Source organism: Theropithecus gelada, chromosome 3 (genome assembly GCF_003255815.1).
Source record: "Theropithecus gelada isolate Dixy chromosome 3, Tgel_1.0, whole genome shotgun sequence".
Lineage (NCBI taxonomy): Eukaryota > Metazoa > Chordata > Mammalia > Primates > Cercopithecidae > Theropithecus > Theropithecus gelada.
The window spans coordinates 116448786-116476369 of record NC_037670.1 but is presented as its reverse complement, the minus strand read 5'-3'; the positions used below and the strand labels follow the sequence as shown (position 1 = coordinate 116476369).

The 27584-nt window shown below is 36.9% G+C and overlaps 1 protein-coding gene across 2 annotated transcripts in view; it reads right to left on the bottom strand.

The window, feature by feature from the left end:
* ABCB1 (ATP binding cassette subfamily B member 1) overlaps nucleotides 1–27584 on the bottom strand; it is a 218533-nt gene that overhangs the window by 33975 nt on the left and 156974 nt on the right. For both annotated transcript variants that reach the window (XM_025379380.1, XM_025379381.1), the window contains 12 exons: nucleotides 22480–22604; nucleotides 15612–15783; nucleotides 12872–12985; nucleotides 12613–12723; nucleotides 12304–12429; nucleotides 11983–12186; nucleotides 11480–11650; nucleotides 8116–8277; nucleotides 7067–7243; nucleotides 6322–6468; nucleotides 3507–3614; nucleotides 1386–1463 (listed from right to left, as the gene is read on the bottom strand). In XM_025379380.1, coding sequence (XP_025235165.1) covers nucleotides 1386–1463; nucleotides 3507–3614; nucleotides 6322–6468; nucleotides 7067–7243; nucleotides 8116–8277; nucleotides 11480–11650; nucleotides 11983–12186; nucleotides 12304–12429; nucleotides 12613–12723; nucleotides 12872–12985; nucleotides 15612–15783; nucleotides 22480–22604 — 1695 coding nt within the window. The remainder of the gene's footprint in view (nucleotides 1–1385; nucleotides 1464–3506; nucleotides 3615–6321; nucleotides 6469–7066; nucleotides 7244–8115; nucleotides 8278–11479; nucleotides 11651–11982; nucleotides 12187–12303; nucleotides 12430–12612; nucleotides 12724–12871; nucleotides 12986–15611; nucleotides 15784–22479; nucleotides 22605–27584) is intronic.

The following is a 27584-nucleotide window of genomic DNA, read 5'->3' as shown; positions in this document are numbered from 1 at the left end:
TAAACTGGTTATTTACATTAAAGAAGTATCTATCATTTTTCCCAAAAATATTTAAGAAAAAATAGTGCTATAATTTATTATAGTATGTATCAACTTGCTTTTCAATATTCTTAAGTGGTTAAAAGTGTCTCTGCACAGGAATGTAACGTCCTTGAACACAGGGACCATTCAGGTTTGAATGCCTTACAATACTAAGTACTAGACCTTGTAAGCAGAAGGCACTTAATAAATGCTTGCCCTACTTAACAATTTATGGAGGAGGCATTCCACTAACCATCAGCTCAGCTGCCAAAGTATCATGGATATAGCAGCTGGCCTAGAAGCTGGTTGGGTAATGGGAAATTTGGCCCTGGAGCAAGGTCAGTGTAGACCTAAGTGGAATCTGAGTTATAAATACAGTTCAACCTAAGAGTTCAAGGACAGCGTTTCCCATCAAACTGTGCTCTCTCACTCAGATTCAGTCCTGGCTCTGTCAGTCACTTGCCAGCAATTTCAATAAATACATTTTGTTTTTAAATGGTGATGGGCGGAATGGGGAAGAACTGAGGAACCAGAGACAGCTGGCAAAATGTGAATGCCCTCTAGAAAACCTAACACACCAAACTGATGCCTCTTAGCCAGGGTTTGAGTATCCCTGGCACATCTGGGGCAGACTTCTAAAGCATCATTTTACTCAATGGCAAGTGATTAGTGATTTTTAAAATGGAAAGTTATTAGGTCACATACAAAATGTTCATGATTGTTAAAGGAACTTCCCCCTTTGAACTGGGCTGCTCTGATTTACATTCCTATAATTTCCTTCCCCATTTCCCCAGGAAAACATTCACATGTGTCAATGGTTAGGGTTTTGAAGCTGCAAAATGTGAGTAGCATTCCATTAAACCCATTATCAGCCAGTAACACTGCAGCTTGAACTAGTATTTCAGACTAGCCTCAGAAAAGAAAATGGGCAGTGAGGAATGGGTCACAGGGATGAGTTTTGATTTGTAGAAAGAAAGAGTACAGAGGGCATCTCTTAATGGAAAGAAACGCTTGTGCCCTGGGTTTCCCAGAAGAAAGAAGGAAAGAGAGGAAAGGGATGAGGAGTATCAAAGATGCCTTCTGCCTGCACTGACCACCACTGCTGAGACACAGACTGGAGGTGAATCCATTCTGGAGGCTCTGTCTCAAACTGGTCCAGTTTCTTGTGCCCACTCAGAACAGACAGACAGTAGAGCCTTGCCTGCACCTAGGGGGCAGTTCAGCTGCATCTCTGACATAAGACTGAGGAACAACCAATATAGGAGCTAGGCCCGGGAAACAAGACAGAGCTCCCACTGTCTGAGTCCAAGGCGCACACATGGGGAGTTCTACCCATCCCAGGGCACAGCCCTCAATAAACATACCTGTCTGAGCATGGATCGGAAAACCATGTATCGGAGCCGCTTGGTGAGGATCTCTCCAGCTTTGCCAAATGTGAAGCCCTGTGGGCAGGAACATGCCTTGTCAGAGACTCAGCCACCAATTACATAAAAGGAGGGAGAATTGATGTCTTTGCTAAAGCAGGAGATTAGACAAAGTCAGAAAGCCTGATTTCAAGGGCTTGCTGTTTCTGCGACTGTGTGCCATGGCACAAGGCTGCACAGGTGGTATAGACAGAAAAGCCCACTTTACAGAAGAAACTGAGGTTTAGAGAGCCTGATAAGATCCAAAGTCCGTAGTTATAAGGTCACAGAGTTGGAATCTTAATCCAGATCCATGAGAATCCTAACCAGAATTGGAACCCAGAGCCTGAGCTTTTAATTACCCACTGGACTCCCTCCCCATGTTACTAAGAAGAGGAGTTGGGTGGTCTAACATCTTCAGGCATTTTGCTATCTCTGGACTTCTAAGGTCCTATAATTCACAGACTTTGTTCTCACCTGTTTTCCAGGCAAGCTAGGTTCCAGTACCCGCAAGCACCATGATGTTATAAAGGCAGTCCTCTAACTTCTTTTGCTTCACCAATTCAAATTGTCAACATTTAAGGGACCAACTCAAAGCCTGCCTCACTCCAAGTTTCTTAACTAAATTTATATTGAGCAATCTTTACCTCCTCCAAACACCTGTGGTATTAATAGCTGGTATGGCAATCCTGTAAGTAGTTATAGTGTCACATTTATTCTAGTAAGGACAAATTCCCCAGTGAGTAAAGAAAGAATTCAGTCTGTTTTTTCTTTTCCCCCTCCTATAATGTCCAGAACAATATTCTATTTTTAAAAAACGTAATACATGCTTGCATGTTGAATAAAGAGATCTATTCACAGTTTTATCTTTAAAAATTATAGGGGGCTAGTCATTCAATTAATAAGTGATTACCTACTACTGCCTCACGCAGGCCTGGGCACTTGGTCACATGATCCTTTTAATTATCAAGAGGCAGGTACCAGTATCTCTAGTTTACAGCTAAAGAAATAGGCTTAGACAGTTTACTTATGTGCCCAAGGACACAAAATCAGAAACAGGTACAAGGAGCACTTGAACCAAAACCAACACTGTCTTATCATACTAAACGGTATTTATTTATTTATTTATTTATTTAGAGACAGGGACTCACTCTGTTCCCCAGGCTGGGACTCACTCTGTTCCCCAGGCTGGAGTGCAGTGGCACGATCATGGCTCACAGCGACCTCCGCCTCCTGGCCTCCTGGGTTCCTGAGACATTTCCTGCTTCAGCCTCCTGAGTAGCTGAGACTACAGGTGCACACCACCACACACTGTTAATTTTTGTATTTTTAATGGAGACAGAATTTCACCATGTTGGCCAGTCTGGTCTCAAATTCCTGACCTCAGGTGAGCCACTCGCCTCAGCCTCCCAAAGTGCTGGGATTACAGGCATAAGTCACCACACCAGGCCCTCATACTAAACTTTTAGAGTACTTAATTCCTTGCCATTTCATTTCAGCCAAATGTTTTGCAAGCCGTAAAAATCTGACTCTTTACAAATGTTTCCTACATTTTTTGTTAGAGGACTGACATTCTTCCATCATTGAAATGGTTCTTTCTTCTTGAACAAGAGTTGAGTGATAAACTCTTCAAACCCTTTTTAAACCCATGTGACCAGTTTATGGGGTTTTTGTTTTTTGTTTCTTTTAGAACACCAGTTTATGTTTTTTGTTTCTTTTAGAACACGGGAAGACATTTGAGTATTTATATTTACTGGCAATACTTATATCCAAACTTATATCCAGGGCTCCCCCACACTCCACTTTTAAGTCCCTGCCTTTCACCTCCAGTCATCATATTAGGCCAAACACTCTGTTCCCTCTGGTTTCATTGTGGGAGGTGAGGGTGGAGAGGAGAAGGTAAGCAAGGGAGACAGAGGAGGCAAACATCTTTTTTCACCATGTCAGAAAAACTTGGCTATTAGTATCCATGTTAATAGAAAAGTTCTACTAAAAGGCCAATTACATCAATGTTTATAAATCCCCCCAGTTGAATAATGATGCATTTCTCAAAATGAATATAGTGAAAATGGAGACATTTACCTGAAGGAAAAATGTAATAAAAGAAATAATTCCAAGGACTAGAAACAATAGTGAAAACAAGTTACTATTCTGTCGTTTTGTTTCGGGATCATCATTTCTTGTAAAAATCTGTAAGAAAACATTTAAAGGATTTTTAGTTCAATCAGTGAAGAACCCATCCTGGACCTGACCCATTTCCCATCTGGCCCAGTATTCAGAGGTCAGGAGAGCCACAGTACACTGGAAATCAGGGTTGGCTTTCCTATTGTCAGCCCTAAAGGTGTCTGCATTCTGCCTTCTGTGGAGGCCAGGATAAGTCTATCATTCATAAATTGATCCAATATTTTTTCTGCTCAGGTTCCATCTTGGAGTCATGAGTGCCACCTCAACTGTGTAAAGCTGAAATCAGAACAAATACTCTCCTCTTCCCTTGGTGGGAACTACATTTACAGCAGTTCATTGCTTTACTATTTGGACATTTCAAACTGTCCTGAGGTGTCTGGAGAAAACCTGATGTGGTTTTTTTGGTGAACCACAGAGCGGTGGTCATTCACTCAGCCCAGGCCTTTCAAAAAGAAAGGAGTTTCAAAAAGAAAGGAGTTTCCTTGAGCCTGCCTTCTTGGTAGGATGGCCAGTTAAAGAGCCAGTTGGAAACTACAGCTACCTGACCTAGCACCATACATGAAATGCTTTCCAGAGATGGTTATAAGCGCTAATGGGATGTTTTGGACTCAAGGAACACAGAGAATAACCACTCCTCAGGGAAAGAAAACACGTATCTCCCTTCACAATGGGCCAAAATCAGTCTTGTAAGGCAGTCACATTCCTAGCCCAGGACAGACAACTTTACCTTTCATAAAAAAACAGACAAACAACAACGACAAAAAGGATTTTTGAAAAGATTAAATAATTTTTTGACTAGTCAGTCCAACAAAAATCATAACAACTACTAAATTCTTACTCTATGTCAGGCATTATTCTAAGCAAATTCATATATAGTATTCCTCTAATCCTGGCAACCATCTCCAGAATGGAGAATGATTTATTATCATCACAGTTTTACACAGATAGAAACTGAAGTACAGAGAAGGTAATTAATTTTCTCAAGTTAACACAGCCAGCAAGGGATGACTCAAGGATATAAATCCAAGCAAACTGATGCAGAGCCCACTATCTTCAATAAGGCAGATATCCGGTTGCCTACTCAATATCTAAGAGCTAATATCCCAGCCCTGGGACACTTACCTCCAGACTTACTGTTATATGAAGAATGAGAAAAGTATAAAATCATAACTTGAGGTTTTGCTATAACCAAACCCATTCCTAACTTAACCACTGCCTTTTTTTTTTCTTTGATGACACCACAGTCTACCCCTCCCCCCATCCCCTAAAAACCTGTAAGACATATGTTAGTGCAAGGATCAGCAAACTATGGGCCACTGGCCAAATGTTTATATAAAGTTTTAATGGAACATAGTCGTGTTCATTCACTTCCACATTGTCCTTGTGTACTACTAGGTGAGAGTTGAGTATTTGCAACAGAAATCATGTGGCGTGCAAAGCCTAAAATATTTACCATCTTACTATTAATAGAAAAAGTTTGCTGACTCCTGCCCTGGACCATATACTCTACAGAATCAGACATTTGATCACATTCTAAGACTTTTTTTCAACAACTAGAAAAATATCTGGCACAGAGAAGACACAAAAAATAATTCTAGAGGCCAGGCATGGCAGCTCATGCCTGTAATCCCATTACTTTGGGAGGCTGAGGCAGGTGGATCACTTGAGGTTAGGAGTTTGAGACCAGCCTGGCCAACATGGTGAAGCCCTATCTCTACTAAAAATACAAAAATTTTAGCCAGGTGTGGTGGTGCAGGCCTGTAATTCCAGCTACACAGGAGGCTGAGACAGGAGAATTGTTTGAGCCCAGGAGGCAGAGGGTGCAGTGAGCCAAGATCGTGCCACTGCACTCTAGCCTGGGCGAGAGTGAGCGAGACTTAAAAAATAATAAAAATTCTTGAATAAATATATTTAACATTAAACATGAATATCATTAAACATGAATTCATGAATGAATATATTAAACTGAAATAAGCTAGCCAGGCATGGGTAGACCTGAATAGTCATATATGTTTTGTAGAATCAAAAGTCAGTGTTTAGCTTATGCTTCTTGTGGTGATCAATCTCTTTCTCCACAATGTTTTCAGCAGTTATGGCAAGGGTGTCCTCAGCTTGATGTTTGGAAATATGTCACTAAACAGAGAGCATTCCTTTCAGATCGTAACTTTATTGCTGAAAATGCCACCATTAAGATGAGGTGGAACCAACATATGTCAATCTCAATCTTTAGGAAGCTGTTCCTATTTGTTTTAATCTTAGCAAGTGGGATGAAAATTACATCTTTCAAAAGTAGCATGCTAGGCCTACTTATGTCCTGGAAAATATGTACGTTAGAGAACAGTGCATTCTCAAGCCAGTCTGACTAACATTTGAGGAACTCTCTTTGCACATTGGTGAAATGAGAATTCACAAGGTTTGTTCAGAGTCCAGTGTTGGCAGGTATAAGAAAGTCATCTCATCACTTTCATTGACTATTTCAGGAAGCTGGTCCTTAGTTGCCCGGGCTAGAAACCAACTGTGACAACAAAGGAAGGTTCACAAAGTTAGCTTTCCTATCACAAACCAGACTTCCATTCTTACATCTTCAAGACAATTAGTTTCATAAGAAGATAATGGATTTTGTTGCTTATGTATCCCAGTTCAAACACAGTTTATTCATTCATTCTTCCATCAGGACTCACAAGTAAATCACACAAATGGGCACCACACTTACCCCTATAATCTTTGAAAATATTACTGCAAATGCTGGTTGCAGACCTCCGTTTATAATGGCACAAAATACACCAACAACAAAATAAGGCCACTCAGTTAAATTTAGCTTCATAATCCTCCAAAAGGAAACTGGAGGTATACTTTCATCCTAGGAAACACAAATTATTACAACAGTTAGTTAAAAACTTTTATAATGTACAGTTCTTGCATATGCACAAAAATTTGTAAAGGAATATATCCTATCCTTATTCCTTAAAAAGGAATAAGTGATGACAATTTCGCTTCAAAAAATGTCATAATGACTATTATTTAGCCTCAAAAAAATGCTGGCAAATGTTGCTACAATATTCCCTTACTTTTTAAAAAATAAATGATGCTTCCACAAACACTTAACTTTTATTTGGTACTCTGACAAGAGTATTTATAATCTGACAAGTAAATAATCTGACAAGAGTATTTATAAGCAGGAATAAACAGAATAGAAACTTTGATATTTGAAGACCCGCTATAGTCTCTTTACATTATAAATTTTAACTCTAAAAATTCTACTGTATAAATTAACACTCTTAAATTTCTAACCTGATTCTAAAATGTTGACATCCTGGCCTGTGGAACATTCTGGGGGATAGGACAGGAGGATTCTGGATAGCCCTTTTTTGTTCCCACTCCTAACATAGCCCTAGCCCACCAAACTAGGGGAACCACAGTTGGTGACATTAAAACAAACTCCGCATCCCCCTTCATACCAGAGCCTCTTTGGTACTAAGCTTTCTGTCTTGGCCTTGTGATCCACGGACACTCCTACGAGTGGATCTTTTTCTTATTAGACTGGATCCTGAATCATGTGAAGACATTTCCAAGGTATCAATTTCACTTTTGGATTCATCAGCTGCATTTTCTAATTCAATTTCATTTCCTGCTGTCTAAAATAAACAAGAAATATGCATAAGCTCATTAGGCTGTGTTAACCAATGAAAGCTAATCACTGAATGTCAGTTATCAAGGAAAACAGTAATTTGTTTAGTAACTGCAGAAAAGGATAAAGCTAATCTGCTGGGTTGTTTTGTGTGTGTGTGTGTGTGTGTGTGTGTGTCTGTGTGTATCTATATATGTGTGTGACATTTGGAAATGAAAACCACCAAAGAAGAATTCCCACTGTATACACTGAAATAAACTGGCATTCATTTCATGTATCTTCTCATGCCCTTTTTTGTGGGTGTTTTGACTCAATCAAGTTTACTCTGGATCAGTGCTGTCAACAGAAGTATGGTGCAAGCCATACTGTGAGCCATGTTATTTTAAATTTTCTAGAAGCCATGTTAACAAATATAAAAAGAAAGAAGTGAAATCAATTTTAATGATATATTTTATTTCATCTAATATATCCAATATACTATTGATATCCTGTGATATCATTCCAATATGTAATCAATATAAAAATTGAGATATTTTGCATTTTTTTGCACTAAGTCTTCAGAACAAGGTGTGCACACTCTACTTAAAATATTCCAATTCAGATTCACTACTGTTTAAATGCTCTACAGGCACATGTGGCTACTGACTACTATAATAGATACCTTGAAACCTTTTAATTTTTTTATCTGTTTATCCTTCTTTATTTTCCCCTCTTTCAAGAGAGAAAAAAAAAATCTTAAACAATGGTGTCGTTCTGAATCCCCCAAGTGTTGTTTCCTACTTTTCAAGATAATCAAATCAAATAATATTTATTTTTAGCATTAAATGCAAAATCAGTTTATCACTGAGATGACAGGAAAATTCTAAAGTTAAACTACACCTGCATTGTGACAAGTTTGAAGTAAATGCCTTTCTCTTTCATGAGCTCATCATGATTTCCTTTCTCCACAATGACTCCATCATCGAAACCAGCGATGACGTCGGCATTACGAACCGTAGACAAACGATGAGCTACCACAATGGTGGTCCGACCTTTTCTGGCCTAAAGAGAGAGAAATTTGGTTTTTGAATACATTAACAATTACATGAAGAAACTTATCCATTCAACATATATTTACTGAACCAATGCTGTGGGCATTGTAAAACCATCAAATCTATATAAGATAGCCTCTGACTTCAATAAATGTATAGACAATTGATAATAGTTTAAAATGATGTTTTATTGTAATAAATAAAAACACAAATATACCAGACACATATTAATATTATGTAAGCCCCCCAATATTTTATTTAGCATAAATTTGCAGTAATAATCAGGGGCTTGGGCCTGGCACAGTAGCTCACACCTGTAATCCCAGCACTTTGGGAGGACGAGGCAGGCGCATCACAAGGTCAGGAGATCGAGACCATCCTGGCTAACACGGTGAAACCCCGTCTCTACTAAAAATACAGAAAATTAGCCAGGCGTGGTGGTGGGCTCCTGTAGTCCCAGCTACTTGGGAGGTGGAGCGTGTAGTGAGCCAAGATCGTGCCACTGCACTCCAGCCTGGGCAACAGAGTGAGACTCTGTCTCAAAAAAATATATAAAAATAAAAATAAAATAATCAGGGGCCTGTACAAACCAACAAATTCCTACAGCGCAGGCATTGGCCAATCAAAACAAATACAGGCCATTGTGCTGTACTGATACACACCAGCTAGTAATCAGTCCTAGGAATCATAATATCCTATCCCCCATGACCCCCTGGATGAACAAGACAGACAATAAATGTGAGGCAGTAAAGTCCAGACCTCAGTGTCACACTAACCTGAAATAAATTTATGAATTTATTTTATCCAATAAAATATTTTATCCAAGGAGCCTGTGTAAGGCTCAATTTATTCATATGTAAAATGGGGATAATAATACTCTTTACTTCTTAGAGTAGTTGTGATGACTAAATAAAATAATGCACATAAAGTACTCAACATTATGCCTTATCCACAGTAAGTGCTTAATAAGTGATACTTATTCCTAGGTAGAAGAATTATGGAAACATTGAAGAGTCATGTAAGTCTCCTTTATTTTCACAAAGGAACAGAGCCAGATATCCAGGCCTTATCTAAGACTTCTCTAACCTTTGTAATTTTCCGAATGCTCATAATTTTTGTTACTCTATATTTCTCTCCAGTAACTAGCAATACAATTCTCAAAACCAACACACAACATTTTCAGGATCAATAGGATAAGTAGAAGTGAAAAACTTCAAAAAGAAAAAATACACAAGAGAAAAATTAGGTGGTAGAAACTAGAAAATACACAAGAAAATAGATCAATTCTTTGTATCTTTTTAAGAAAAAGGGGGTATGTGGAATTTCCTCTCAAAATTTACACCCTAAAGTATTTTAAAATATAACGTTTTAAAATTGTTTTTATTTATAATTTAATACACAATTTCACTATAGATTAATGAGGAAACACAGATAAGCAAACCAATAAGCAGTGGGTCACACCTGTAATTCTGGCACTTTGGGAGGCTAAGGCGGGAGGACTGCTTGAGCCCAGGAGTCTGAGATCAGTCTGGGCAAGATAGTGAGACCTTGTCTCTACAAATATATCAAAAAATAGCTGGTGGTTGGGCACGGTAGCTCACGTCTGTAATCCCAGCACTTTGGGAGGCCGAGGCAGGTGGATCACCTGAGGTCAGGAGTTCAAGACCAGCGTAGGCCACATGATGAAACCCTGTCTTTACTAAAAATACAAAAATTAGCCAGGTGTGGTGGTGCATGCCTGTAATCCCGGCTACTCAGGAGGCTGAGGCAGGAGAATCACTTGAACCCGGGAGGCAGAGGCTGCAGTGAGCCAAGACTGTCCCACTGCACTCCAGCCTGGGCGACAGAGCAAGACACCATCTCAAAAAAAAAAAAAAAAAGCTTGGCATGGTGGCACACACCTGTGGTCCCAGCTACTCGGGAGGCTGAGGTGGAAGGATCACTTGAGCCTGGGCAGCAGAGACTGCAGTGGCCATGATGGCGCCACTGCACTTCAGTCTGGTGACAGAGTGAGAGAAGAGAAGAGAAGAAAAATGAAAAGAAAAAGAAAAGAAAAACAGAAGGGAAGGGGAGGGGAGTGGGGGAGGGAAGGGAAGGTATGGAGAGGAAAGGAAAAGAAAGAAAAGAAGGAGGAAGAGAGGGAGCGACTGAGTGAGTGAGGGAGGGAGGGAGGGAAGGAAGGAAGGAAGAAAGGAAGGAAGGAAGGAAGGAAGGAAGGAAGGAAGGAAGGAAGGAAGGAAGGAAGGAAGGAGAAAGAAAAACACAGAGGTGAAACCACAGATTAAGCAAAATGAGCGGGGAGAAAGTAGCCACAATCCCATCTGCCTCTATTTTGGTCCACAGAATGTTTAGTAAGCTGCTTTTTTTCTTCCCTCAAAAATTTATTAAGCACGTTGACAGGATGTTTAAAGGAACATTCAAGGGTTGTTTTATTAGAGACAGGGAGAGTTGAAACAAATATGAGTTCATCTTTGAAATCTACTGTGACATCTCAACTTGGAACTCCTTTGGTTATAAGGTCTCATTCTCCACATTCTCGGTCCTCACAGAATTATCTCCATTACTATCACATGCTGGAGATCAAAAACACAGTGCCTGGCCCAGGGCAAACACTCAAATGCTATTTGATGAATGAGTCATATGGACTCCAGAATCGCAGGACAGTCAAATTCTGTTGATAGTCAATAACATGTCATGGCTTAGGTACGTTTTCAGTATCACAGGTTCTCTGCCCCTCTCCTGGAAATAAGAAGTTTCTTATTTCCCATAGAGTCTTCAAGTGGCATTCAACGTCTTGAAAATTATGTGTGAACCTTCAGGTTGTATTTTTCTCTTCCTGGCAATATTACAAACTCTCAAAACCTAAATAACAGGGTTATCCACATAGTCAAGTTTTGAAGATCACAATGAAGATGAATTTTCACTGGTATCTATATTTCTATTTTTTAATTCAAAAGATTAGCAAGTGTCTTTAGATGAAAATTTATTCATCATCACTTAAAATAAGATCAGAGAAATAAGTATAAATTGAACAATAAAACAAACAAATAGAAAAAGATTTCAAAGAGGCCTAATGCTTTTATTTTAATAGCTGAAGGAATCACCTAGAAGCTATCAGACATTTCATTTTCTAAGACCAATATTAACAAGAATTAATAGTAGAATATTCTTACGCTTATAAATCAGGTTGGTTTGAACTAAGCCTCACTGACCTTATCCAGAGCCACCTGAACCACTGCTTCACTTTCTGTGTCCAAGGCTGACGTGGCCTCGTCCAGCAGGAGGATCTTGGGGTTGCGAACCAGGGCACGTGCAATGGCGATCCTCTGCTTCTGCCCACCACTCAGCTGGGCCCCTCTCTCTCCAACCAGGGTGTCAAATTTCTACCACAGAAAACCCAGGATTATTTAGCATAAGGACAAGCTATCTCGGCTCATATTTTAAATTGGTAAGGAATCCCATACACAACCCAAGTCTCACAGGTAATACAGGTCCAGTTCTTTAAATCTTATTTAGCACAATAACCAACCTCAGTTTTTAAAAATGTGTCTACGACCAGTTGATACTGCTAGAACTTTCAAATCTGAGGTAATCTTATTTTCCCTTCTTAGGATTTCTCTTCCTCCGATTTATAGTAGTTTCCTAATTTCCTATGTAGTAGGCCCGCATTTTATTTTTTGCACCTCTAGAAAGGCAAAGGGCAAGGACAACTTACATGAGGCAGTTTCATGATAAAGTCATAGGCATTGGCTTCCTTGACAGCTTTCTCAATCTCATCCATGGTGACATCTTCACGACCATAGCGTATGTTTTCAGCTATCGTGGTGGCAAACAATACAGGTTCCTGACTCACCACACCGATGATTTCCCGTAGAAACCTTACGTTTATGGTCCTAATATCCTGTCCATCAACACTGACCTGGAATAAAAAGTAAGTGTGACTTTGATACATTTGTAGTTGAAAGGGTAACATCAGAAAGATGTGCAATGTGACGGCTGATCACCACAGGGTCTAGCTCAGCATGGGTCATCTCACCATGCCCTCTGTGGGGTCATAAAGCCTCTGCATCAGCTGGACCGTTGTGCTCTTCCCACAGCCGCTGTTTCCAACCAGGGCCACCGTCTGCCCGCTCTGCACCTTCAGGTTCAGGCCCTTCAAGATCTACCAGGACGAGTGAAAAAAAAAAAAAAAATCAAGGCAATTCACAGACACAGGGTATAGGAACTGACCGTTCAATACTAGGTTTAAATACACATGCACTTTTAAAAAAATAATCTCTACAAGAAAACATCAGAAACTTTTCATTCAATAGTTTAATTGTTGATTAATCATTTATCACTGTACCTTAACTTCTTTTCGAGATGGGTAACTGAAGTGAACATTTCTGAATTCCAAATTTCCCTTAATATTATCTGGTTTGTGCCCACTCTTCGAATAGCTGTCAATACTTGGCTTCTAAACAGAATCAAATTTTAAGAGATTACTAGGTTACAATAACTACTTTTAGTGATATTTTGTGGAAAGCTGGATAAAGTGACAAAGAAATTGACTCTTAACTGGACAATCTTTTAGACAGATGGATAAATGGCCAACTCAGACTTACATTATCAATTATCTTGAAGATTTCAAAAGCTGCTCCTCTTGCATTTGCAAATGCTTCAATGCTTGGAGATGCCTGTCCAACACTAAAAGCCCCAATTAATACAGAAAAGAATACCTGAGGAATGTGAAGAAAAAACATCAGGCTACTTAGATAGTGATAGCAATTTTTTTTTCATACTTCTTCTGTCTTCTTCTAACATAGGTAATTAAAATTTAAAATGGTGAGGCAACATATAAATATTAGGTGTTAAAAATATTTTAATAGTTTGAAACTAACAGTACATTTAATTCCTTTTTTTCATTTTTTTTTTTTTTAAGAGACAGGGTCTCACTGTGTCACCCAGGATGGAGTGCAGTGGTGCAATCAGAGCTCATTATAACCTCTACCTCCTGGGCTCAAGCAATCCTCCTGCCTCAGTCTCCCACATAGCTAGGACTACAAGCATGCATCATCAAATCTGATAAATTTTTTTTATTTTTTCTAGAGACAGGGTCTCGCTATGTGTCCCAGGCTGGTCTCCTGGCCTCAAGCAATCCTCCTGTCTCAGCCTCCAAAAGTGCTGGGATTACGGGCATGGGCCACCACGCCCAGCCAAGAGTAAATTTCAAATGTGTCACCTCAAAAAGTGTCAAGTGAGGTGATGGATATGTTAATTAGCTTGATCTGATCACTCCACATTTTGTGTGTATGTGTGTGTATATATAAACATCAAATTGTACTCCATAAGTGTAATGCAATTATGATTTGTCAATTAAAAAATAGCAAAAAAATTTTTTCAAAAAAAATTTTAAGACAAGGTCTTGCTTTGTTGCCTAGCCTGGAGTGCAGTGGTGCAATCTTGGTTCACTGCAACTTCAACCTCTTGGGTTCAGACAACCTTCCCATCTCAGTCTCCGAAGTAGCTGGGACTATAGACAAGTGCTACCATACCTGGCTAATTAAAAAAAAAATTAGAGAGATGAGATCTCACTATGTTGCCCACACTAAAAATATTTTAGAAGTTTAAATACTTTTCAATTTAGAATGCAGAATTAGTCTTACTTGCTCAATAAAATAATGATTTAAATTTTATGGGGCTAGAATATTATAATAGGATTTTTTTTTATTTCTTCAATGTCTAAGATTTTTTTTTATTTAGATCATCAGCAAGGTAAAGTGGAAATAAACACTATTAGAGGAGTCAGAAGACCCAGTTCTGAATCCTAAATTGGTACTAACTAGTTACATGTTGTTAGGCCATTCTCTTAGAATCTTTGGCTTCAACTTCTTCATTTGCAAAAACAGGCAAGATTCTATCTGTTCCCCCTACCCAGCAATCATAGAGATGTTGTATCATGATAAAACAGGGTGTATGAACGTTTTTTGTTAATTATAAAGCACACACACCTAAGGCATTGATCCTTTATCAGGTTGTCTCTTTTTTCCAACAAGGCCGTGTTCTCTTTAGGCCTTGTTGTTTGTTTGTTTTGTGCAAATCAGTTTCTTATTGGTAAAGACTTACCTGTGTTTCTCTTCGGGGTTGATGAAAATTAATGTCATTATTCATTTTTTCTAAATCACATGGAATTATATTGCTCAATAATTTACACAGAAGGAACTTTGCTAAGTGATTCTATATTCATTATCTCAATTAGTCCTCAAAACAACACTGAAAGTTAGGGCTCATTCCTGTCATGTCATTTGGCAGAAGAGGTAGCAGAGGCTTGAAAAGTTTAGCTGGCCGCCCTAAATCATACAGCTAAAAAGTGACACAGCTGCCATTTGAATCAACTTGGTCTGATATCAAACCCCACACTCCCTATTCTGGATGCCTCCAGTTTGTGAGGTATATTTATACCCAGAGAACACTGGATTTAAACTGCTCATCTCAATCACAGTTAAATGGAAAACATCTGTTATGACAACCAAGGATCACCCACAGCATCACTACACTAAAAAAAAAAAAAAAAAAAAAAAAAAAAAAAAACTTTATGGGAAAAGCCATTCCTGACTGAGCAAAGTTGGATAAGGCAAATTTGAAAAAACTAAAGAAGCAATTACTGCATCCATATTACAAATGTGGCTCCTGAAAAAGGGAATTGTTTTAAGGGACTCTACAAAATATCATCTTTCACTATCTCAATCTATTTCTGCTTGGCCTATGAAAAAGGAACTAAGTGACTCTTCTAACAGTGTATTTTATTAGATCCAGATACGAATTGAGTTTGGTTTGCAAATTATTTCATTGTCTTTAAAATAAAAGAGGATAACATTAAATGGCAAGACTTCTGTGCTTGCACAAAGGTCTATAATGCAGAAAACTTCCAAGCAATCTTTTAGGAAGAGGAACAACTTCCATAATTTGTGAGGTGGATTAGCTGCCATTGGAAATAATTTGAAAAGAAGTCAAAATGTGTATTTTGCCATTTTGGGGAATAGTAAATCAGAAAATAAAAGTGAAGTGTTTAGCATCAAGTTTGGCACAAATAATCTCAACAAATAAAAGTTCATGCTATTGAGATTGCTAAGGTTAATATTATTTAGGCTACAGGATAAATTGTGCAATATATCTGCAAAAACAAACAAGCAAAAAACTGGTTGTCGGATGCATCCAATTTTTTTCCACTTTTTAACCTAGTAGTGCATGTGTCTGTAGTATTCAATAGTTGTTCAAAATATGTTCTTCTAAAGTAAAGCCAGCATTACTGGATTTCATTGGCATTTTATAATAATGGCTCATTTCTCAATATAAACCACTTACAGTGAGTACTTGTCCAATAGAATATTCCCCTGAGAGGACCAAGGTGGTCCCATACCAGAAGGCCAGAGCATAAGATGCATAGATAAGCAGGAAAGCAGCACCTATAGAAATATTGGCTGTAATAGCTTTCTTTATCCCAATTCTTTTAGCTTCTTCTAAATTTTTGTTGTACCTGGGAAAAAAACAAAAATGATCACATATACTCATACATTTTACGAAAACATGTCAATAATAGCACGATAGTTACAGAGTGGCTAGGATGTGCTCAGTTGTGGTGATATACATGCATTTTGTCCTGCTGCTCATACATTGACCCTATATAGTAGTACTGTTTTACTCCCTTTTTGCAGAAGAAGAAACTGAAATTTACAGAGATTAACTTATTTGTAGGGGAGTCTTCTAAAATTTCCTACTCTGGCTTTAGCAATAGCAAAATACGTGAAGCAATATTTAGCAAACTTCTAGAACTTATATTGTTTCGTACACAAAACAAAGTAGAAGCCATGGAAAAACCTATGTCTTCCCTTCAAAATCTGCATGCCTCTTTAATTAAGTAATAAAATGGAGAGATAATGTTAGAAAGTGCTTTAAAAAAAAAAAGGGACAGTCATTTAAATCTCTGAACATTAAGGAAGTTTGGAGACAGGTTGCTCTCTGTCCTGCCTTCCTCTAGGACTGTTGGAATGACCAACTGAGAGGTTACATGTGTGAGAGCATTTTGAGAATTCTGAATTGCCATGTAATACTTTTTACATTTAAAAAAGCTGTACAATTTATCTTATTTCTGTAGACATTTATTTTAAAAATCACTGACCTACAAAAATTATTTGGCTTACAGGTATATAAAAGCACGTAATTATTCATCAGCATTCCTTCTCTTCCTTCTCCTTTCTACATATTGACTACTTGTCCTTCCCTCTGTTAATGTTCCCAACACTTGTCATGCCATACCTGCCTGCTGCTGAACTAATAGGCTCTGACCTGGTGGCTTGGGCCATCCAGGGCTTCTGGCTAACTCAATGACTGAGAAAAATTAAATTCTTAGCATATCTATAGCCCTGAACCCATTCATAGCAAAAGGCCTACCCTACATTAACCAAAGCTGGAGAGCACCCATTAATACTTCTTAGAGCAAATATAGGAAATCATACAAAAGGAGCAAAAACGAGCAAATGAAAAACATCGAAAAACAATGTTGGAATCACTGACAGATTTTATTTCTCCAGTTCTAATGACCTAAAGGTTATTCCCAACTGATAATTCAAATATTTTTTAAAGCCTCAGAGAGTGGTCAATTTTTGACGTTAAAGCTAAAGAAGATGATGTCTGTAACTCGACCTTCATTTGAAAGGAACAGAGAAGACTACTCTGTTTAAGAAGATAGCTGTGGAGATAAGCTAATGGAACCCAGAGTTAAAGGAAAATAGGAAATTTTGCAAATATAGAACGAAGGTAAAAGGATTAGTGAAACAGGACAGATTGACTTAAATCTGTCTGTATTTTCTTAATTACAACTCCCTGCAGAACCTAGAGCATTAACTTGGATAGAGAGGGAGCTAATAATTGTTGAAATTAATGAACTTACTTCCATATAAAAGTCATACTTTAAGGTGTTTGATCCATAAAATTCACAACTATATAAATATTATACAGTATTATATTAATTTCCTTTAGAGAACTTGTTCCATTAGTATGTACAGCAGAGTTCAAGCACTGTCCAGATATGAACATGCATTATTTCTTGCTTTCATGACTACTTTAACTAGGTACATTACAGAGTTACAAAAGTATGCCAAGTGAAATTTACATCACTACTGTGTTCACTAAAGATGAAATTTAAACAGAACTTCATAGTGACAACATATCAACACATCGTTAGTTTCTACCCCCCAAAATGTAAATCCTCAACTTGCCAGTTATCATCTGAACAGAAAAATTATTTTTGAGAAACATTTCAATGATTTGTATACACACATGCACACACACATAACACACAGACATATACATATCTCTCACTTTATGAGTTGATCTGAGGTGAATGCTACCACTCGGCACAACTTACATAAGAGTACATTTAAGGAAATTTAATACATATGTACTACACTGTTATCTCCTTTATTTCAGTTCTCGCTTACCGAGACTAACGTAGAAACCAGTCTGACGTTGTCCTATGCAGCCAGAGGAAACATTTGCACAGAAGCACAAGGAGGAAAATCATTTACACATCAGAAAGGAGAAATAAAGGAAAGAAGGGGGTAAAGGGAAACGAGACATAAACAATACTCCTTTTCCATAAGCTGTTTGTTGTTTTTCAATACAAATGCCATATATAAAACCAGATATTAAAATAATCCATTCATCAAAAGCTTTAGTACAGAAATGATCATGAAAGTAGGAGTGACTAAAAGAGACTACAGTTATATAACAAAACCATTGGTATGTAGGAAATATGACTCATCTTAAATATTATAAAAATATTTATCAATAATGCAAGTAACTACTTATGAGAGTAAGGAACAATTTTGATTAAGCAAACAGAAATGAATACTAATAGATAAATATATTTTCAAGACACATAAAAGAGAGAAAAATATTTTTAAATGAAAAAGAACAAAACTATTCTATACAATTGAATGGAATTTATTTTAACTTCTGGTTAAATTTCCATTCAAAGAGAGCCAGCTTCCCTCCTGCACTGATAATTTGAAGAGAAAGCCAGATTAACACCTCGATTACTTTATGTAGAAGCAGAGAAGGGAAGGAGAACAGGAATGAAAACTGATTATGTTTGGTCTAAGAAGAGTCATCAATTCTACTTCCAAATTATATCCCAAATCTAGGTACCCGTCACCCGTCTCCTGCCTCTGATCCAGATCAGGGAGATGCTCTGGCCTGGACCACTCTGCCAGCCTCCCCACTGGTCTCCCTGATTCTACTCTTTGACTCTCACATCCATTCATGAGACCCATTACAGGCAAAGAAACAATCTGAAAACATAATGTGGATAGTCATTCCTCTATTTAACACCCTCAACCACTCCCTTGTGCCATTGGAATACAATCCTAACTCTTCATTATGGCCCACCATCCCCACATTCTGGCCCCTGCCCACCCCAATCTCCCCTCACTCAACTAAGCTTCAGTCATGCAAGCCTTATGATGTTTCCTAGAACATACTAAAGTCTTGGCCACCCCAGGAAATTTGGAAGACTCTTCTTCCAACCCATCCCATCTCTCTCCCCACCATGGCATGCTTTTTCTCATCCCTCAGGTCCCAGCTGAGATGTAACTTCCTCAGAGATGCCTGCCCCAACTACCATATTTAAAGTTAACTTGCCCTCCCCGTCATCATCATTACTCACTTTGATTCTTTCAGATCACATTTTTAAATCAATATTTTAAATTTTATATTTATTCCTCCTTTCTCTATTCCTTCCATTTTTATCCATCTTACTATTTTGACTGATCACACAATATCCTCTGTTTCTGATTCACAGCTGAAAACCTAGAGCCCTAGCTTTGTTTAGACCTTTATAGAATAAAAAGGAAAAGAAAAGGAAAACCTAGAACCTAGCACAGTGCCTGGCATGTTGTAGGTGCTGAAGCAATTTGTCTAATAAATAAACATTTAAGAAATGGCCAACCTGGCAAGGACATCAGGCCATCAGTTTGTAATCTTATGTCAGTCAGGTCTGAGTATGAATTCACACTACCAGTGTGGTCCAAAAACAGCTAGACACAGAATTTAATGTAAGGTGGTCTCAGGTTAGCAGTGCCCTTGGTGAATCACAGAAGCAAACACAAATCCTGCCTGAAAGAATTGGACTTCAACCCAGATCCATAGCAAATGTAAGATGGCACTGACTGGTAGGTTTATTTCAACGTCAGAGATGATGGATTCATTCTGAATGGATGAAATACTGTATATTTTCTAATTGTTCATTCCTGATTTACAGGAATGCCATTTATTCTGAATAATGATAGGTACCCAGAGATCTTATTGTATTTTGTTAGCTTATAAAACCTACTGGAATTTCTGTGTAGACAATCTTATCATCTGTGAATAATGACAGTTTGCTTCCTGTTTTCCAATCCTTATTGCTTTTCTTTTTTTGTTTTCTTTTTTTCATTCTTACTCTTATTTGTTCTATTGGTCTTATTATCTAGTACTAGTACAACAGTACATAGAAATGATACTATCAAACACACTTGCCTCATTCATTATTTTTTTAATTTTTTTAATTGACAGACAAAATTGTAAGTATTTATTTCATTCATTATTTTAAGTGTTAAAATGTTTTTAATGTTTCACCACTAAATGTTTCCTGTGGGTCTCTAATAATTAAGAAGGTTGTTTCTTATTCCTAGTTTTATGAGTTTTTGTCATGAATCATATACAATTAATGCTTTTCCCCTTATATCAAAACAAAGGTTTTTCTTTTAATCTATTAATATGGTTAATTATATTAACAGATTTCCTAAAGTTAAAACCATCTTTGCAATCGTAGGACAAAGCCAGCATGTTCAGGATGTTTTCAATTTGGTATTTTTCACATGGATTTATTTAGCTAGTAATTTATTTATTTATAATTTCTGCATCTATGTTTTAGGTGAAACTGTTTTTTCAGTTAGAAAAACATTTAGTTTTCCTTTCTCATATTATACCTGCCTGGTTGTAGTATCAAAGTTACACTAGCCCCATAAAATGAACTCACAACTTTTTTTCCATTTTCTACAACAATTTATGTAAGATAGGGTTATCTCTTTCTTGAAGTTGTGGTAGAACTTTCCTACAAAATTATCCAGACTTGTGGTTTCTACTTGCGGGAGAGAAGTAGTGGAAAATGGAGACTTTTAACTTTGAATTCAATTCTTTTAATGATTATGGGTTTACTCAGATTTTCTTCTTCTTACATGAGGATTTTAACCTACATTTTTCTAGCATATTGTCTATATCATGAAGGTTTTAAAATTTATTGGTATAAAGCTGTAATTTAAAAATAGATTTTTAAATCTGTTACAAGTTTTCCCTATTCATTCTTTTTTTGTTCCTGATTAAACATATAAGATAGTTATTTATAAGTCTTTTTAAAGAATTAGTTTATGGATTTGTCAATCTTCTACTCTTTTGCCTTTATTTTCTATTAAATTAATTTTTGCTCTTACCCTTATTATTTCCTTCTAATATTTTATTGTTCTCTCTCTAACTTCTTGATTTAGATGTTTAGTTCTTTAATTTTCAATAATTTTGTATTTCTTCTACCAGATACTCTGGTATGACTGGATTAGGATTCATTTTTAATGTGAAACCCTCAGCTTTGGAGAGAGATTGTTTCCTAGTCCACAGAGCAGTATAAATTCAGACCCCAATTGCAGATAGCAGCCAGGCCTGAGAATCTAACTTCTATAGGGAGATGTTTTCCCCCAGCTGAGAACCAGGAAGAAGCTGTTAAGTTTTGTCTGTCTTCCAACGCTGCTGGGCTGTTGGGCATATTATTTTTCTGGTCCACCTTTTATCTGAGGAAAACTGGAAAAAATTCCAAACTCGAAACTTCATTATGTCTCTGCTCAAATAGCAGCTAATCAAAAAATATTTTTCTGAATCACTTATCTAAATAGTATCCTCATGATTCTCTTATTTTATTTCCCCAAATAATATTTACCCCAACTGGTGTATTAACTATTTGATTATTTGTGGTTGTTTGTAACCTTACCCACTCCCATTAGAATTTAAGCTCCATGAGAGCCGGGGCTTTATTTCATTGAACATTTGCTCAGTCATTAAGCAGGACCCCTCATTTTATTAGCCAGACATATTATAATCAAAAGCAAAGACTTTAGCAAAAATCAAAATGGAACATAGATACCGCTTTCCTTTGAACTATGGCACTTAACCATTATAAATTATTCTGAGAGGACATATCTTTATATGTGTGAATATACCATATGAACAAGAGTACTCCAAACACATATGCACAGTTAAAAAAAATTATGCAGTGAATACTCATGTAAGTACACCTGAGATCAAGAAACAGAACACTGCCAGAACCACAGAATCCCCTACTGTGTGTTTGCCTCTCCTCACACAACTTCTCATCTTCCCCAGAGCTAACCACTATTCTGATTTCTGAAAATTCCCTCGGTTTTCTTTATGGCTGTACCACACAATGTATAACCTCCTTAACCAATAGTTTACTTTTTCATACTTTCAAATATATATATATTCATAAGATTGAAATGTTATAGCATCAGAATATTATAATTTATATTCAATTTTAAATAAAATCTGTTGCTGCTTAGAAATCAGTAATCTGATTTATATTATAAATTTCAATAAATTACCATCTATGCTCTCAGAAATCTAATAAAAGGGAAGAGTTGCAAGCATAATACTAAACATATAATATAAAAGATTTTGAACTTTTGTACACATAAGTGCTTTTTGATTATATTTTTATCTTCCAAATCATGTAGCATATGTCAACTGAGTAGGGGCCTGGGCAGAAAAGAAAATGAACCACAGATTAAAATGTCCCCACAGATCTTATACAAAATACTCAGTCAATCTTAGAGAATCACTAATTAACTTGATAGAGGAAAAAAATCAGAGGCAGAAAATACATTTCAGCCTTAGGAAACTATTTTTATGTTATTGCCCATCTAGAAACTCTTTGAATTAGCAGATAAAAGAAAAGTACAATTAGAATCACAACTTCTCCAAAATATTAGTTATGCTGTAATATATCCATTAAGCTATTTCAGAAAACATATATATGGGAGAAAATGCTTATAATTAATGCTATCAATCTGAAGGGCATATGAGAAGACAGAATTTAACATATCTATCCATTTAAAAAAGAAACTCAAACCTTTCGAGTTCTTTCTTTTGTCCTCCAAATGCAATCACAGTTCTAATTGCTGCCAAGACCTCTTCAGCTACTGCTCCAGCTTTTGCATAAGCTAAGAGTTCTTTATCAGTAAATGAAGACAGTATCTGTTTAAAAATACAATTTTGGATCATGGAAAAAAACACGTTAATTTTATCTTTTGTAAAGTAAAAATAAATGTATACGTAAGTGCTGCCTATACATTAATGTATGTGTAGGACAAAATCTGTCTTTTACTTGCCTTTGGTTATCATGTTCTATTTCTTAGTATCTATATTCACTTTGTAAGCTGCCCCAAATTCTTTTTGGACTGAGATGGTATATAATAAATTATATTAATTGAAAATTTTCTTTTCCCATTGAAAACCTCATAGATCCTCATTTAAAGAAATATAACTAGAACTTTTAGAAGATGATAAATTTCAGAAAAGAAAGTCTATACTACATTATAATTATAAACAAATATAGAAAACAGACATTATGTCAAGAAAATATGGCATGCGTTCAACACAGCAATTGCTAATGGTTCTCTGGTTCAGAAGTGTCAAAGTGGGAGGCCAAAAGAATTCAGAGAACCAAGTACATATGGTGACTGACTTCAAGAAGGTCCATGCCAAAGAGTTTCCTCTGTTGGTGCTCTTGGGCAAAGCAATACATTTAGCCACCCAGGGAGGTCTTTGTTTTGTGGATACTCTTTGATCCTTCTGTTTGCTTCCTGACCATTTATTCTGTGGATGGAACAGTAGTGGATACTTTATATACACAGAAGCTCATTAATTCTTCTCAATTGCATAGTGAAGTGGCTATTATTTCTTCCACTTTACATATGAGGATATGGAAGCATGAAAAAGTTAAATAATTTACTAAGTGTAATATCCAGGATTCAAGCCTGAGTCCATAAGGTTTCATAGTCTGAATTAACAGCCACTGTAGGAAACCCCTCAATGAAACCAGCAACTGACGCATGAATTTGTGTCCCAGAGGGTCCTATTATAGAAAGCTGGATAAATTGCAATGGGAAAAGGACTAAGGTTATCGCACCTAGAATGCTGAAGTGGTCAACTACCTAAATAAAGATTACACATTACAGGCCAGGTGTGGTGGCTCATACCTGTAATCCCAACATTTTAGGATGCCAAAGACGAAGAATTGCTTGAACCCAGGAATTCTAGACCAATCTGGGCAACATGGCAAGACCCCGCCTCTACAAAAAATTTAAAATTTAGCTAGGTGTGGAGGTCAAGGCTGCAGGCCTCGACCTAGCCTCCTAGGCTAGCTAAAATTGCCCACTGCAGTCCAGCCTGGGCAACAGAGTGAGACCCTGTCCTCCCCACCCCTCCCCCAAAATTGCACAAAACCAATTTATTTAAAAAACTCTGATTAAATAGAATTATATTCTTTCAATAAAAAATTCACACGCACTTGTGGACTCATTTATTTAAGCAACATTGGTCTACCCCTTCTTTGCATAAAACACTCAAAGTTGTTTGGGTTTTAACAGTGGATTTCTCCCTTTCCTGTGTGTGAAAGTGAAAGGAGCTATGAGAGCTAGAGGAATGGGTGGATGAAGGCAAATGAACGTTGATTAGTTATGTTCTAAGTGCAGACATTGTGCTGGACATATCTAACCTCTTTAGTACCCAAAATAATGTTCCATTGATTCACTAGACATTCCTGACTTCTCAAAGCAATCTTCCTGGGGCTGTCCCACCACATTTGCAGAACCATTCATGGTAGGAGGTCTGAGATAGGGTGGCCAGCACCATCCCTGAACAAACTTCTGCAAAATAGAGGAGGCTCATACAACATGCTTTAGGAATGTTTTTCTGCTCCTTCTGAAACCTCATGGTGCCACAACAATTGCCCACAATGGAGACAAACCAACAATAGGAAGATCACTTCAAAGTGATACTTCAAAGAAATACTTTAAAGTTAGGAGTGTTTTTTTTAATGTTATTTTAATTTATTGTTAATATATCAAATACCACAATGAATTCTACAAATCTAGCTCCCTTTTCCTTCTATGACCTTCCATCATTATAAGCAGACAAAAGGATGGTAGAACCTTCATTAAGTATTGTGTTTTTCAAGAGATCATGTCTGTGAAGAGGGGGAAAAAAAAGGCCCTCTAACCTATCCTATTATCATGGATATGAAAAGGCCAGGCGTGATGACTCATACCTATAGTTCGATAGTCCCAGCACTTTGGGGTGCTAAGTGGGAGGATCACTTGAGACCAAGAGTTCAAGACCAGCCTGGGCAACACATGGTGACCCCATCTCTACAAAAAAATTAAAAACTAGCTGGACATGGCTGTATGAGACACAGTCATGATGCAGAACAATTCAGTCACAAGGATCCCTCAGGCTACCTTTTATAACCACAGCTGCCCCTATCCCTACCCCTTGCTTCTCCTCCTGTTCCCCATCACTTTTACTTCCTAGCAACCACTAATTTGTTGTCATCTTTATAATTCTGTCATCTCAAGAATGTTATATAAATGGAACCATGTGGTATAGAACCTTTTGGAATTGGTTTTTTCCACACAGCATAATTCTCTAGAGATTCATCCGGATTGCTGCATGTATCAATAGCGCTTTCCTTTTCATCATTGGTTAGAATTCCATGGTATGGAAGAACTACAGTTTGTTTAACCATTTATTTACCTGTTGAAAGAGATCTGGACTGTTTCCAATTTGGGGCTATGATGAAAAAGCTGCTATAATCTTTTGTATACAGGTTTTTATGTAAACATAATCTTTTTCTCTCAGATAAATGCCCACAAGTGCAGTTGCTGGATTGTATGGCAATTGTATGTTTAGTTTTATAAGAAACTGGAAAACTATTTTCCAGAGTGGCTGTACCATTTTACACTCCTATCTGCAATCTATGAGTGATCCAGTTTCTCTACATTCTCTCCAGCATTTAAGTCTCACTGTTTTTCATTTTAGCCATTCTGATAAATGCATTGTGATACCTCATTGGGGTTTAATGTAAATTTCATTGATGGCCAATGGTGCTGAATCACTTTTCATGTGCTTACTTGACATCTGTGTATCTTCTTTACTGAAATGTCTCTACTTATATTGAGTTTTGAGTTTTATTTATATATTCTAGATAATAGTTCTTTGTCAGGTATGTGGTTTGCATATAATTATTTCTCTGCAGCTTGTCTTTTCATTCTATTAATATGGGCTTTACAGAGTAAATTTTTTTATTTTTATGAAGTATAATTTATCAATTTTTACTTTTAACGATTATGCTTTTGGTGTCAAGTCTAAGAACTCTGCCCAGGCATAGTTCCAAAGATTTCTTCCTATTTTTTTTTCCCTAAAAGTGTTATAGCTTTACATTTTACATTTAAGTCCATGATCCATTTTGAGTTAATTTTTATATACAGTGTCAGGTTTAGGTTGAGCTTCTTCCTCTTCCTTCCCCTGCCTCTTCCTCCTCCTCCTCCTCTTTGTTCTTCTTTTTTCCTTCTTCTTCCTTCTCCTTCTCCTTCTTCTCTTTCTCTTCCTCTTTCTCCTTCTCCTTTTCTTTTTCTTCTTCTCTGGCACTATTTGTCAGACAGAATGTCCTTCCTGTATATGTTTTGCTAAGTGTTTATCAAAGTGTTTAATTTTATTTTGAGTGACTATAAATGGTATAATATTTTAGATTTTGGCTTCTGCATTATTTTTGGTATGTAAAAATCCAATGGATCTGGTATCCTGTGACTTTTCCAAACTCAGCTGGGAGAATTTTTGTAGATTCCTTGGGATTTTCTACATACAAAATCATGTTGTCAATAAATAGATATGCTTTTCTTTCTTCCTTTCCAATCTATATGCCTTTCATTTCTTTTTCTTGCCTTATTGTGATGGTTAGAAGTTTCAGTGTTTTGATTAAAAAGAGTGGTAAGAGCTAATTTGTTTTATTCCTGATCTTAGAGGAAAGCAGTCTTTCACCATTAATCATGATATCAGCCAAAGGGTTTTTGTAGATGATCTTCACAGAGTTGAGGTAACATTCCTCTATTCTTAACTTGCTGAGAACTGTTATTATCAGTGGGTGTTAGATATTCTCAAATGTTTCTTCTATGTCAATCTATATGATCATATGGTTTTTCTTCTTTGGCTTGTTCGTGTGGTAAATGATGTGAAAAATGACCAATTTTCAAATACTGAGCCAGCATTTTACAGTTGAAATGAGTCCCACTTGGTCATGATGTTTAATCCACCTTGCATTATTTTTTGTATATGGTGATAGGTAAAGGTACAGATTCATTCTTGCACCTATAGATAGCCAGTTTTTCCAGCAACATTTATTTAATAGATAGTCTTTTCCTCATTGCTTATTTATGTAAGCTTTGTCAAAGATCAGATAGTTGTAGGTGTGTGGCTTTATTTCTGGATTCTCTATTGTGTTTCATTGGTCTATATGTCTCTTTTTGTACTGGTACCATGCTATTTCAGTTACTACAGTTTTGTAATATAGTTTGAAACTGGATAATGTGATGCCTCTGGCTTCATTTTATTTCTTTAGGATTGCTTTGGTTATTCAGTCTCTATTTTGGTTCCATATGAATTTTAGAATAGTTTTTTCTAATTATGTAAAAAATTACATTGGTAGTTTCAGAGGAATAATGTTGAATCTGTAGATTCATTTGGGAAGTATGGCCATTTTAATGCTATTAATTATTCCCATCCATGAGCGTAGAATATTTTTTCTATTTGTGTCATCTATGATTTCCTTAAGCAGTATTTTGTAGTTCTCCTTTCATCTCCTTAGCTACATATATCCTTAGGTATTTTATTTTGTATGTATATTTCATTTTGTGTTGTGGCTATTGTAACTGGGACTGGATTCCTTATTTGGCTCTCAGCTTGAATGCCAGTGGTGTACAGACATGTTATTGATTTTTGTATATTAATTTTGTATCCTGAAACTTCACTGAATTTTTTTTATCAGTTCTAGGAGCCTTTGGATGAGTTTTTAGGGTTTTGTAGGTATAGAATTATATAATCAGTGAAGAGATATAGTTTGACTTCTTCTTTTCCTATGTGGATGCCTTTTACTTCTTTCTCTTGCCTGGTTGCTCTGGC